We start from the raw sequence: 14,543 nt of genomic DNA on the forward strand, positions 1-14,543 counted from the left end.
TATTACAGTCAGCTGTAATGATCTGTCACCTCAGATAAAATGTTCAATTTAATGCAGTTTTGAACTGCATTAAATGAGAGACTTATGCTGATTGCATCTGCATCTATTAATTTGGACATTTAGCATGTATCACTTTATTTCCTTGTTTTGCCAAACTTCTTGAGAAAAAAATAATAGTAACTGTTAAATTTATAGTGCTTGTCACTTTTATCTGTGAAGTGAGCCTTCCCAGAACCTCTCATCCACCCTGCAGCACTTCACTCCCCTCCTCTTCACCCCATCCAACCCAAATCTCTGGTCTCCCCCATCCCAGCAACTAAATGCACCCAGCTCTGTATTTTAAATGTGACTGCAGTATAATTCTGAAAAATGATCAAAGAATATAAAACTCGCGCTTCCAATACTGGTACTGGCTCTGCTTGCATGGCACAAGATAGCTGAGGAAAAAAACCAGCACGCCCCCTCTCCCCACAACTGATCCAGGACTGAGATCAGATCCTTTGCCTGCACAACTGTAGCATGAGACAAAGTTGCCGGTGATCATTACCCAGTCTCCATCCTTAAATGGATATTAAGGGCTCTGAAACACATCTGTTACCGGGTTGAGGAGGTTGTCCCATTAGGATACCAACAGAGAAAATAAAAAAAAACCAAATCCCATAAAAGAGGACAGTCTAAGATATTATTTTCACAGGCGCATCAGGAGATGCTAGAAGTGAAACGAGCTGTTTTCGTTGATTTCAAAGTCATTTTTTTGGGAGTCAGATGACAAACTGAAGTCTATCATTGTAGTGCAAGCAGAGCTACATTCCAGTTATGTTGTGTAACTCAGTGCATGCATGCAATTACCCTGAACAAGGTGTATTGAAAATATATTGGGTGTTTGTGGTATAAAAGCATTTTCTTTATATCAGAAAGTTTTCTTTCTAGTAGAATGTTTTTTTCTTTCCTTAGGACTGGCCAATCATTGTATTCTAGATGAATATTATAGTACAAGATTCTATTTTTATGGTGGGTTTGTTGACAAGGTCGTCTCATTGTGTCAAATATTATCTCCATATAAACTGATTACCAAAGTATAGTTCAGTTAAAAACATACATGGTAGTGATGAAGTGTGTTCTCCAGTGAATTCTAACCAGCCAATCCCGTATCTTCTGAATAAACTGTAGGAGTTATCAGTTAGGTGGCAAAATCTCTTCTTCTTGCACCTCACTCATGCTAATCAGAGAGCTGGGGTCGCAGTGGTAACTTTAAGGTTCAGTGGGTTCAAACTAAATTTGGAGATTCCTGTGAGTCTATAATTTGATTACAGTAGTGTTGTTGTATCTGACTGGTCATAACTGAGGATATAACTATTTATTTTTTTCTAGTCAATAACTGCTTCTGTATTGTGTTTTAAAGATTTCCAGTCAAGCTACTTGATTTTAAAAAAGTACTAAAAAAAAATTTCTTAGCAAGAAATTCATAAAATTTCTTGCTAACACAACGAAGGCTGAAAACATCAAACCTAAGGTCAAGGAAAATACACATTTCTGAAGCAATTCTCATATTGGATTTGGTTTATATATCACAGAGTATATTGTGCATGAGGTTATACACCATTCGGCCTCCAGCTGAAACTGTATAGAGTACCTAGTTCTTTTTTTATGGCTCCAAATAAAATAGGAGCACTTTATTTTTGCCACCACAGAACAAACAGAACTGCTTTTTCAGGCCTAAAAATATTTGACGTAAAATTTTTACTGGGTTTGAGGAGGTTAAGGCCTTTGGAAATACAGAATTTAACACCTAGAAATACAGAGGTTTGTTTTAATTCACTGGAGCTGTGGGAACCATTTTGTATGTATGCTTGATGTAGATGATATATACACATAAACAGACACAAATGTCAGATTTCAGTACCAGTTTGTTTTTTTTTCATTTTCCTCATTCAGAACGTTCATTGCTCTTCCTTGATACTGTACTTAGTTTCATGGTAAAGCAGTAGTGTTTCCTTCAGTTTTGTGGGAGTGTGTATGTGTGTTCATGTGCACTTGTAACTGCTGGGGGCAGGGGTGGGAGGGGGCAACGTGTAAATAAATCAAATACAGTTAGTGTGGAGGTGTTTCTTTTGTGTCAGTGTAAGTTAAATATTCTAAAATAAAAAAAACTGTATTATTCTCTATTGTGTTTCATGGTACATTTAAAAAGAGACAAAAGTAGTTTTATCTTACATTTCAAATGCTTATATCTCTATGGCTTCTGGCGATACCCGTTCCATTTTATAGATTTGTCAGCACAAAATGCAATAAACCAATACCATTTTATTAAAGTAAATGTGTTGTGAGTTTTTAATAATGTCTCATTTTCAAAATGGAAATGTTACAATTTAAAAAAAAATGTAACAAAAACACAGTTTTGTGGAAGGAAAATACCAAAGGAATCCATTTAAACAAGAGTCCATGATGATGAAGCAAAACAGTTCATTCAGTGGTGATTCACACACGTTTAAACTCACATGTACAAACTCTGAATAACTATCTGGAGGAGCTATATAAGTTAACTCAATGGGAATTAAACGAAAATGTAAAATCATTTACAAAACATCCCTACAGACTACCTATACAGAGCTGCTAACTTCACTGCACAAAGTACAGATGTGGCCATCTGTGACGGAAGGAGCGGTGAGTCTCACATCAAGAGGAATCGCTCACTACTCGTTCATAATTCACTACTACACCTCAGTAATGTTGGGAATACATGGACATAGATGGGACCTGGTTCATACCTGGGGCTGGTCTGGGAGGTGGCTGCTGAGAGGCACCAGTGCCCACACCAACTCCCACCCCCACGCCCACCAGGGGGTTAAGAGACGTTCCACTCTGGATGAGGGTGTCAAGAGCTTTCTGTACACTCGGGTTGTCAAAATTGATTCCTGCGGTCGAGCTGGGGGCTCTCTGACCACCTTGTGCGAACGTGACTGGCATGCGGCCCGGCGTGGGGGCGTAACCCTGGGATCCTGCCGCAGGAGGGCCTGGCATGGGTTGGCGTGGCGGATTCTGGGCGGGAGACAGGCCTAGAGAGCCGTAGCCCTGTGACTGGGGACCAGTAGACGCTCCAGAGGCGGCTGACAACCCAGAGCCACTGTTGAACATGCTGAGGATTTTAGCCTGCAGCTCCTGCTGGTGGTTGGGGTTGGCTGAGGCACTTGAACCAGTCGCTAGGCTGAGGTGGCTGGACTGTGGGGGCATGAGGGTAGAATGGGACGGCTGAGGAAGTCCAGCGGTTGAGGATGGAATGTCAGGGTGTCCTGATGAAGGAGCCGGAACATGGACTGCAGCTGTAGATCAAAAACCTCAGTTACAGAAAAAACATTCTGCTTCACAGCACAGAAAACTAAAGCAATGTTTCAATATAAGAACATTTAAGGACAGGTATGAGTCTGTTAGTAAAACACGTTTCCAGACATACACTGAAGGAATTTCTGGTTGCTGTAATTGTTTCTCCCTGTAAATATCTCTGATAATTTCATACTATTTTCTTCTGGATACAATAGCTAGCAGGCCGTTCTGAATAATAACTCATTCAGGTTCTACTGTATGTTCCAGGCTGGAGTTCCTGTGTTGACAGGCAACATGTGTGGGTGAACTTGTAGTCCCCACAACTGGGGAATTAATCCCCTTCAAGTCAAGGGTCTCAGTCAGAAAAAGGTGGATTACTCTCTACAGGCCACTGATGGATTGTTGCCCTCAGTGTTTTCAAAAGTGAGAGAAGAGAGGAGTAGGAAATTATAGATGATCAGGAAAAGTACACTACCGTTCAAAAGTTTGGGGTCACAGAAATGTCCATATTCTGAAAAGAAAGCACTGTATTTTTTTTCAACGAAAATAACTAAACCATTCAGAAATAGACTCTATAGATTTCTTTTTAAGAAAATAATGGACATACAGCCATGTCAACACAGGCCAAAACAACGTGTTGGATGTTGTAACATTTAAAAAATAAATGTGATAAATAAGATGAAAGTACTTTCAATTTCACCCATACCTGAAAGAGGCTCTGCAGTACTTCGTAGCAGTCGGGCTCTTTTGTCCTTCAGGTAAGCAATGAGACCATCTAACTCATCTGGGGTTACGAACCTATCCAGAGATCCCACAGGAAAAAAAAAAAGTGTGTGTGGTCAGACTTAAAATCACATTTATGCAATATGTAAGTGGTAACCACAGTGCAACTGAAACGTTGTCTTACATTCACTACTCAGATTTTATGATATTAAACCAGACGTTGTACCTGTTTTCAGACAGCAGTGTGATGGACGTGAGCACAGAAATAGGGTGACTCTCTCTGTCCGATTCTCTGAGCAGCACATCATCCGCCATTTTAGCAGCCTTTCTGGCGATCTCTTCACGTTCTTTTTCACGGTTTTCAACTTTGTAGGCATCGTAGTTGTGAGCAACCAACATCATGGCATCCTGCATTGGCATGTTTCGATGCTCTAGGAGAATAAAAAAAAGACCTGTGAAATCCTGTCCCCTTTGCATTTCAGTTATTTAAAGCCACATCCCCTGTCTTTTTAAATTACCTTGCGGTGTTCCAAACAAGATGTTCACAGTGCAGGACCGGTGGACCTGGTGCTGCTGGGTGATGATGATGGCAAAGGGAGTTCGAGCTCGGCCTACATCCTCCAGAGCCTGGGTTAGTGACACTTCAGTGTTGAGGAAAATCAGATCCACCACCATACCTAGATCACGGACTTTACGCCCAACCGTCTCCGCATACTCCCGACTATTGTTTGTCAAAAACAAGTATACACACACACACGCACACACACACACACAGGAGCGATATGAAACAACATTCCAAGCATCGATCAAATATTTGTAGCCAGTAATGGACCTGGGTCTTCGTTTAATTTAGTAAACAAAGACGGGACTTACTTCTGGGCCTTATTGACTACAATAACAGAACAATCAACAGGACGGTCGGCATCATAACGGCGCTGAAGTTCTTCGTAATACTGACGATACAACTCATTTCGCCGACGCTCTTCTGGTCGAACACGATCATCTAGTGATTAGATATTAGATAAAAATAAAATTAGAAAAAAAAAATAAAAAAATAAAAAACAATACCTGATTCAAGTTTCAGCCACTAAATCAGACCTAGCTCCAAAATCAGAACTAATTAATGTAATAATGTATAGAGTTTAGTGCAATTTTTAGGCCTGCTGTGTTCAGTTACACCACTGTGGAAAACTTTAATACTAAAGATGCAAAATGAAAATTGTAATCTGCAGTATAGATTACACCTAGTGTTACTCAATCTTAATGAACACTGGGGAAAAAAAAAAGTGCATAAGGTCTTGCTATTTAAATAATCATGAAAATCCAGTATTTCTATGAGAAAAAAAGACATTTCAATGCACACACACGGTGGTTAAGTACAGAGTACGCACCCTCTGGCTCACGGCGTCCATTCCATGGATCTCTGTAAGCGTCCCTGAAGGATTCATCCTTTCTCCTGTAATAGTCTTCAGCGCCACCGCGGTAATATCTTTCAAAGTCATCTCTGCTGTATGAAAACAAAATCAGGCTCAGACAACGTGAATGCATCTAGGTACCAAAATAATGACTGACGTCAGCAGTCACCTGAATGTTGAGTCCCGTGCATCAGCTCTGGAGTCTTTGTCTCTGCTCTCTGAGCTACGGTAACGGTAATCGGGGTCACGCGAATGAGGACCGGGCCTCGGCTCTCTGCTCGGGTCCCTCCCATCTCGGCCGTCCCGAGGCTCTCGTCCATCACGACCATCCCGAGACTCGCGTCCTTCCCGAGGCTCTCGTCCCTCACGCCCATAAAGAGGTGAGCGTGATCGAGGCCGAGGATCTTTGCCGTCTCCATAGCCGCTGTACGGGGCCCTAAGAAGAGTAGTATGGATTATTACAAGGAAGGCCAGTTGTCAAACACTACAAAGAATGACAGGAACTTTCGTCCATGACTGGTGAGGACAGGTCCAGAGTTGGTATATAAAATGCAACAAAATCAGTTTGCATTTAATTCAGACGAGATGAATAAATGGAGTTTATTTTCACAACTGAAGCAGAGCGATGATTGATGCTATTATAGTCGCAAAAGGAAATGGAGCAAGTTCATTCCAGGAGATTCCGTTGCATGTCCTTTCAACGATCTTTTCCAGTGATCCGTGCGCGCATTACGAGACGAGGATTCATCGATCATTCGAGGTCCATTGACGCAAACTACAACATTTTGAACATTTTACTTTATTTTGCACATTTTAGCTCAATGGAATACCATGATTTTTGTTGTACCATGACTTTTGTTGTTGTTCAGATTTAGTCAAGAGATAGAAATAGATCCGCAGGTCTCGCATAAGACATGACTCACCTTTGGGACACTTAAAAATGCAAGAGGGAACAGCATAGCATGTTCAACAGTGTCATGAAGCTGCCCGACAAAAGATGCATGTAGTTTCTGAGCAAACTTTAAAATCTTTTTTACATTATTCCACTGATCATTAGTTGGTGGTAACATGTAAAGAAAGCAGCAGCTCAGCAGATGCTTTTACAGAAGGATTTTCTTTTAAAGCTACTATGGTTCAGGGTGGAACCCACAGGCATGGTTTGGTAAGAAACAGTACAAGCAATATTAGCTTTGTTATAATCCTTCACTGGGTACTGTTTCAACTGCTTTACGATAGCAGTTACCAAGACACCAGTATTAATGTTCACACCTGATGAGTTATGTGTCATGGATTAGCATTACAGTACTTTAGCTGGAAACCTGGACGTATTATTAGGATTAAATGAGACACAAGTTGATATCCACAACAGAATAGTGAAAAGAACACAAGCATTGAAAAGCCATAAGAGAATAGTCTTTGAGAAAAAACACTCCAAATTGAAGTCAAGTGGCTTCTCTCTTTATTTCAACAGTTCCGCAAGTTTTAATTTTGGGTGAAATGTTGACTATCCCATAAACACAGAACCATCTACCAGTACACCAGTTTCCATCAAGTATACCTCAGCACTGGTGGAAATGAAAGTTGAGGAAAATATTTTAATCGTTTAAACCGGCACCTGAAAGACGATAGTAGTTCCTCACACCCATTTTGCGTTACTTTACCTTCGAGGAGGGCTCTGCTGGGATTGAGGTTTAGCTTGCCGTCGCTCCACTGCCATATTTACATCTGAAAATAAATCAATCCAAACGTTGAACATAATAGTGACATTTAAATCAGCTCAAACGTTCACGCAGGCGTGGCCACGAAAACACTTCCACGATTGCGATCCAAATGAAAATGAGCTCCAATATCCACGCTTGAAAATCCAAACTGGACGAGACAAAATGCAGCAAATCATGTTGTCAAATTTGTGAAACCCAGTTCAAGATAAACAGGAACTGAAGAAATTCTTTTTCCTTTCAAAATTAGACGAACGCAAACAGAGCTTGAAGGTGTGATACGATTTTGAAGCTGGGCTTTCAATAGAAATCCTTTTCCTTCTCGATTCATTTGTTGACAATTCAGACGACTGACCGACAAATTAGCCTTTGAAATGTCCGCAAAGTATGAAAATCTGTCATTCCGGAGAACCAAAATGATATATTGAATTTGTATATTTTTTTAGATTAGCCCTCAACAATGACTCATCATTTAAGATTACAAATGTTAAAGTAAATCCTTACATTAAAAAAGCTGGAACCAGTAAATACTTTCTGATAATCTGGTAATCACCTTTTGCATTAATCAATATACAGTAGTTACATCTTCAAGTTGAAATTTAGCCACTGTATGTTCATTAAATGTCCAGTAAAATAAAGGATTAGATGAAAATAAGTAGCATTAATCTCACCTTCTCTTGGTTAATGGAGACAAATCACATACTTAAATTTGTAATGTTGTCTGCAGCATCTGTTACAATTACAGGAATTTAATTCATAAGAGGCATCATATCACGTCATGACGAATGGCATTGAAAAGAGTTTATTTTTGGCCGACAATTACATTTAATTCAATGATAAAAGACATCTAACTTTCACAGATGAGCTTTATTCACAAAAAGGCACTGATAAATTAATCCTTACAAAAACATTGCTTATTTTTCTTTTTTGCCAGTTTACAAGAAAGGATTGTCAGGATCGACACCGAACAGAAGTCCTATCCTTTTTTGGCCTACAGTATTGTGGATGAGGCTTACCTATTTTATAACCTTTATAGATTCGACCTTTTTGGGCCGCCTTTGCAGCTTCGGCTTCTTCAATGCGCTCAAATTGTACAAATCCAAACCCACGAAACATGGATACGCCTGGAAGAGGAACATTTTAAGTGGTACAAATGATCATATTTTCGATACCTACCCATTTCCGCATTTTACAAAATGATCATTCAGTACATCTTTACATTGTAAGCATCATGACAAATCATGACTGACATTGATCAAACAAATGCTAAAAATCATCTAAGTTCACTTTTTGCAAAGTTGTTTGGAAAAAATGAACTGACATTTATGGATGGCCTGCTTATTTCAAATTATTGTCGTACAGTGGAAAGTTATAGCTTATATTGCATTTACTAACCAGTTATCTTCCCATATGGGCTGAACAGTTCTTCCAAATCCTTTGTTGCCATGTCGGAGGTCGGCAAATTCCCAACAAAAATCCTTCTCTCCAAATCTCTTGGATCACTACTGCTGCAGGTGCGTGAAAAACGCCCTGGTGATGGGCTGCGGCTTCTTCGACGAGACATAATTCAATCCGAGGTTACTGGGTTCTTTCGCCGTATGCCTCCAGCGATTGAAAAAAAATTTGGCTAAAAGAACTGTAAATTGTCGTCCACGGTCCTGAAACATGTCAGTGAGTTAAGAGAAATCAAGTTCCTTGGAGGAATAAAATGTTTTAGTAGAACAAAAGTTGCAGGTCAATGTCACATAAAATCAGACAATGGAAATGTTGTGTCCAATTCAAAGATGAAATAAATAACGCTGGCTGAATCGCACAACCTGCCGAAAACTCGATTAAATGGTTCCTGCGCTTCTTCGGTGCTGATGTAGACGCAAATGCAAATGAAATGAAAATCAGATTCGATGGAATTGTATTCCATTTTCTTCATTTGTAGAAACGTGAAAGCCTTGCATAATTAACCCACAATTTGTTTCATTCATTGTGGTTTAGAAGGGCTCTCTCTCTTCACGCAAATGTTATTTCATGTAGTCGCGCAGATGAACCGACCCGCCTTCATTATACACAAACATCACTTGCAGATCTTTCATTTAAGTTGTTCAGTGGGTCCAAAAGTTTCAACGAATCGTAAAATTTTGACAAATGAATACTTCCCATATGATCACTGCCATATGTGTCTGTCTGGATTGAATTAACTCCTAGTAAGCATCACCCAGACTCTTGTTTTAAAAACAAAGACTGCTAGCCTACAACCGAGGTATATAAATCTGTGCCAGTCTCATCGTTTGAAGAACAGGTACGGCAAAATATTGCCGATTATATTACTTCAAACCAACCAGCTTTATTCCCCTAACTCAAACCTCACTTACTATTAACAATTTCCATGTATGTATATGTGCTTGTGTATATATTATACTTACATATATTATACACACACACACACACACACACACACACACACACACTTTTAGGACAATGGTCATTAATTGGCACATGCTGGTAATGCAGGCTTTTTTAACATGAATAAAGTTTTGGTTTTGTGTGCTGCATTAACTCCAAAAGTCTTTTGCATGAATAGTAAAAAACAGTAATTTATCAAGAAAGAAAGTTCATGCTTCAGTCCATTTTCTAAAAAAGATGGATTATCATAAGTACAGTACTTGATGACATAATTAATTGATGTAATACTGGCCTACATAATCTAGTTAGCATGATTGCGACTATGAATTCTGTGTCAAGTGCTCATGAAAGATTTTATCCATAATGTATCAAAGAGTCAAACAGGACTTGTAAAACATGAGGGTATTCACTGTCATTCAGTCACATGACTGAACACGTGGTAGACTTTTCGAAGCTACCTCTTAAGCACATCCAATAAGGAAAGCATTCAAATTAACTGATTTGATAAAGATGCAGTCACTTTTAATAATTTGTTGGTTAGCTGCCCACTTAAGCCAAAACCTTGTAACAGGTGTTGTGTCATGTGAAATAAAACAGGATAGCTTAAATCCAATGGTACAACTAACGACTTCCCTTGATATAAACTGAATGATTTTTTTTTCCCTCAGTGAATGCGGATTTGTTACATGACAAATTCACTGCATCATAAACAGAAGCATACGGTGCGCCATCGCGATTTCACGCATCAACGATTGCAACTCCATCTCATTGCGGATTTTTAGTAGGCAGTCACGTGATACCGTATACATTCCATTGGCTGATGGCATTCAGAAGTGCCTTCAGTTCCATCAGTCTCGGACTTTCGCGAGACACAAAAGTGCTTTAAAAGGTCAATAAGAGTGTGTAAAAAGGTAATAGAGATAGAAGGTTGTTTAGGGTCATAAATGTTTAAATTACCGTAAATAATAAGAAAAAAAGATCACAATCTCGGACTGCTCAATCACATGTGGTTCCTGGAACATTTTAACTGCAAAGAATGAGGGCGCACTGTACATCTTTATTTTATAGCAAAATGGACCAGTGTCATCATAAACTCCTAAAAAGGAGGTTCTTTTTAAAAATGGGTTGAAAGTCAGTTTACAAAATACAAAACTCTGAACAGCGTAAAGTAGATCAACAGCACAAATACCCACTGCAGTGTGTGAAGCATCAACTCTGAAACAATCATATATTTTGAAACTGCCAACACATTTAAAATAGATTCTGGGCAAGAAGTGAGAAACCGTCAGATTCAAATGTCCAAGATGTTCCATTTTAGACATTTTGTAACACCCAGCCCATCCAGTGTGGGGCCCTTTATGCTAGACGAAGCTGATAATTTTTAGCAGTTTTTAGTAAAAAAAAAAAGCAATCCGTCGGCTGTATTTCATAAAATTTTTCTCAATCTTGAAGAAAAAGACAACATCATGGGCTTCAAGTTGTCTTGAAAAACAAATTCAAATGATTTATTTCGCTCAAAGAAACCAATGTCCATTAATGTCTTCAAGGTCAATCAACGTTTTTAGGTGTAACAATATAACAATGTCAAGATATTGATATTTTCAGTTACTTGACATTTTTACTATAAACTGACCAACAATTGGACTCAATGATTAGGGAATACAGTGATACCTCTGTACTCGACCGCCTCTATACTCGGCCAAATCGGTGCTCGACCAAAAAATTCAAGTAGAAAATGTATCGGACCCCGAACAGATTTTCGGTACTCAACTAGCTGAGTAGACCCGAACGCGCTCCTCGGCCAGCGGGTAAGCGTCAGTTCGACTCAGACCGCCAGCGGAGTAACACGTACTTAAATTACGTACGCAAAGACGTACGGAAATTATAGCAAAATATGAAAGTGGTGTACGAGTGTCCGACCTCGCGTCGCAGTACGAAATGGCAAAGTCAACCATTTCCACTATCTTGAAGCAGAAGCAAATGACAATGGACAGGGTCCTTCTTGAAGAAAAGAGGAAGGCTACTGCCCAGCCAGATTCACCTCCACGGAAGAGAGAGAGAAGGGAGAAAACCCCTGAAGGCGCGTTACCTAGCGTCATCATGGAAGGGATTCCCCTTCCATGATGACGCTAGTGCCATCAACCACTCTCCGAAACGGAAGTAAATTATACAAAATGGTTTATAATGCTTTATCTTTATCATGTACTGCTTGTGCACATTTACGTATTCATTGTTGTTTAGATACACGTTCTTATAATATTTTAGGTATTTTTCTAAATGGTAAGAACGGATTAAAATACTTTCCATTATTTCTTATGGGAAAATTGGTTTCGGTGGTCGAACAAATCGTTGCTAAACCACCACCTCAGAACGGATTATGGTCGAGTACAGAGGTATTACTGTACAATAACTTACTTTTTCCACTATTAAGTTACATTTTTATTAAACTTGTGATTTATCTTTTTTTTATTTTTTTTTAACATATTTTTAAACTTTATCCAATGTTGTCAGTAGCCACCACTCTCTGGTTTCACCCAGTATCCCACCCACGACAATCTAAACAGTTGATTATCATAAGCAACGGCTTAGCAACATTGAATAAACTGAATTGACAAATAATCCAGGAAAAGAAGCAGTCAAATGTTCCAAGGTAAAGGTTTACCTCAAAAAATGTAGTGAAAGTATGAAATAGAAAAGGATATAAACACAAAAACGAAGTATGACTATCTCAACACTAAATGTAATTACAGCACTTGATCAGATTTTAAATAAACTTTAGACACTTAGTGGTGCCAGCTCTACCTGATAATAAGCTTTGCTCTCATTTGCTTTTTTCTTTAGAGTTAGATAAACCCTGGTGCAGCTGGTTGTCACAAAGGCTCAGAGCTTTGGCATAATTTACATTATGTTGTCCCCCTACCATTAAATTATGGTGTTTAAGGTTTGCCAAATAAAAAAATAAAAGCGGTAGAGCAGACATACAGCTGATACCAGTCCAAGGGTGTGCGATGTTATATACTGTGTATCACATTTAATTCAGAATTGACACTTATATCTGTATTTTTAATGCAAATATTTAAATACAAAATGGTTATTAGTCTCCTTTATTCCAAATAATATTTCTTTACTGAAAAAAATATACTAATTGCTCTCTACTATTTAATAGCTACATAACATTTACAGCTGAAAGTGTTTTTTGTTCGTTTATTTTTTAGGGAGGGCATTCTTGCATACCTTAACTGAAAACTGGTCACCCTGGATTCTGTGTCTTCAGAATTCAAAACTTCCAAGTGTCTGAAAGAAAGACAAAAAAAGGTAACCACGTTACCCAGGGGAAGAAATGGATCGCTTCGTATAATCCAAGATATCTTTACTATGTTCAAAACACCACAACTGTATCCAAAAGCATGAAGGATGATGTCCCACTCAACTAATTTCTGTCTATTATTTATAAGGTTGGGCAGAAAATTTAAAAGCTCATATTCTTTCATTCATACTCGTAAAACACTCGACTTGACAAAATTTAAAACAGGCGTTTACACATTAAGCACATTAAGTTCAGACAGACAAAAATCCATTTGCGAATTTGAGAAGCTCACTGAATAACTTGATTGACAGATTCCAGACAATCAGTGTAAACACAACTGAGTGCTGAGGCGTTTCTTTATCGTAAACCTCCGGTGATTACCGGTGAATTGTCTCGACACCACACTAATAATAGCGTTCTCACTTGTTCATAGCGCAAAACGACCTCACAAAATACAGCAACAAAACTTCAACTGTCAATATTTGATGCGAAACTCTAACAGGACGGACGGTGAAGCAGATTATCCTAACCAACCGCCTCGCTGCACCGGGGAGCATGTAGCTGTCGGCCGGGCAAAGTACTGCCATGTCCAGCTACAAATGGCTTTCTAACGTACCAGTAACGACTTATGAAAGCATTTAATTAAAAAAAAATTAACATGGGCAGCTAGAATCATACACAAGCAGACGCTAAGCTAACATGGCTGTACCTCTCAATGGCTACACTTGACAGTATGATGCATTTGCGTCGGACATGTTAGCTAGCTAGTTCTACGGCAGCTAATAATGCCTGATATCTTCGGAGCTACTGACACTACACTGTAGTGCATGGTTTTGATTCACAATGGGTTACATATTAAATAATAGAACTACGTGTAACTCACCCCGAATATGAGCTTTATATCCGTTTATTGTTTTTCAATACTACGTTCCACTCGGTTCTCTAGCGTCGCTTTCGCACAAAGCCACTTCTTCTTCGCTTCTTCATTTGCGGCGTCTGGTGACGTCATCTTCTACTTCTTCAGCCACTGCGTATGGTAAACACATAAACACATATCGCCCCCTATTGACCAGTTGTAGCATCTCTCTCTCTCTCTCTCTCTCACTTTGTCCCTCTTACACACACACACACACACACACACACACACACACACACACACACACACACACACACACACACACACATATATATATATATATATATATATATATATATATATATATATATATATATATATATATATATATATATATATATGCGTGTGAAACACATATAGACCTTGAGTGTAAAATTCAATTTTCTGAAGGAGGTTATTAAATAGATTTCTTCTACTGCAGACGAACCTTCTCTGCGTCCATGCATGGCAGCGGAAATAAGCAATACGGTTGCCAGGTTGGGATGTTTTGCAGTTTCAATTGCATGCTGAAAATGTAAGCTACGTGACATTCCTTTGGTTAATTTTGACAGGTACACATATAACATGTATCGCATGTCACTGCACAATATCAGACAATGAGTCATTTGAAAAACAAAACCTTCATAAGATAATATTCTTGTGATTCAATAACCCACATTATTTCGTTGATACTTATTCGTCGCGTTCAGTCTGTTCGGAAGACATTTAAAGTGACGTCACTCGCTGTTGCTGGCTGAGCTCGTCTC

General features: G+C 39.0%; 1 protein-coding gene across 5 annotated transcripts; it reads right to left on the bottom strand.

Moving 5' to 3' along the window:
• Positions 1-2,282: 2,282 nt before the first annotated feature.
• Positions 2,283-14,470, bottom strand: ncoa5 (nuclear receptor coactivator 5). 5 transcript variants are annotated; one of them, XM_068314696.1, is made up of 14 exons: positions 14,225-14,470; positions 13,765-13,908; positions 12,809-12,868; positions 8,573-8,835; positions 8,194-8,301; positions 7,121-7,184; positions 5,629-5,895; positions 5,436-5,551; positions 4,918-5,047; positions 4,563-4,765; positions 4,271-4,475; positions 4,028-4,119; positions 3,797-3,832; positions 2,283-3,320 (listed from the first exon to the last, which is right to left on the bottom strand). In XM_068314696.1, exons 4-14 carry the CDS (start codon positions 8,739-8,741, stop codon positions 2,722-2,724), a joined length of 1,989 nt encoding a protein of 662 aa, XP_068170797.1. In that variant the 5' UTR covers positions 8,742-8,835; positions 12,809-12,868; positions 13,765-13,908; positions 14,225-14,470; the 3' UTR covers positions 2,283-2,721. The 5 variants fall into 5 exon arrangements, with proteins under 5 accessions (XP_068170797.1, XP_068170798.1, XP_068170801.1 ...); XM_068314697.1 differs by having other exon boundaries at positions 2,284-3,320; positions 5,436-5,548; positions 14,225-14,468; XM_068314700.1 differs by lacking the exon at positions 8,194-8,301 and having other exon boundaries at positions 2,284-3,320; positions 14,225-14,467.
• Positions 14,471-14,543: the final 73 nt, after the last annotated feature.

Source organism: Antennarius striatus, chromosome 5 (genome assembly GCF_040054535.1).
Source record: "Antennarius striatus isolate MH-2024 chromosome 5, ASM4005453v1, whole genome shotgun sequence".
NCBI classification, from domain to species: Eukaryota; Metazoa; Chordata; class Actinopteri; order Lophiiformes; family Antennariidae; genus Antennarius; species Antennarius striatus.

Coding starts and splice junctions, on each gene's coding strand:
- ncoa5 (XM_068314696.1), bottom strand. CDS start 8,741: ATGTCTCGTCGAAGAAGCCGCAGCCCATCACCAGGGCGTTTTTCACGC. Junction 8,302..8,572: donor CCCATATGGGAAGATAACTG/GTTAGTAAATGC, acceptor TTCCTCTTCCAG/GCGTATCCATGTTTCGTGGG. Junction 4,476..4,562: donor CTTGTTTGGAACACCGCAAG/GTAATTTAAAAA, acceptor TTATTCTCCTAG/AGCATCGAAACATGCCAATG.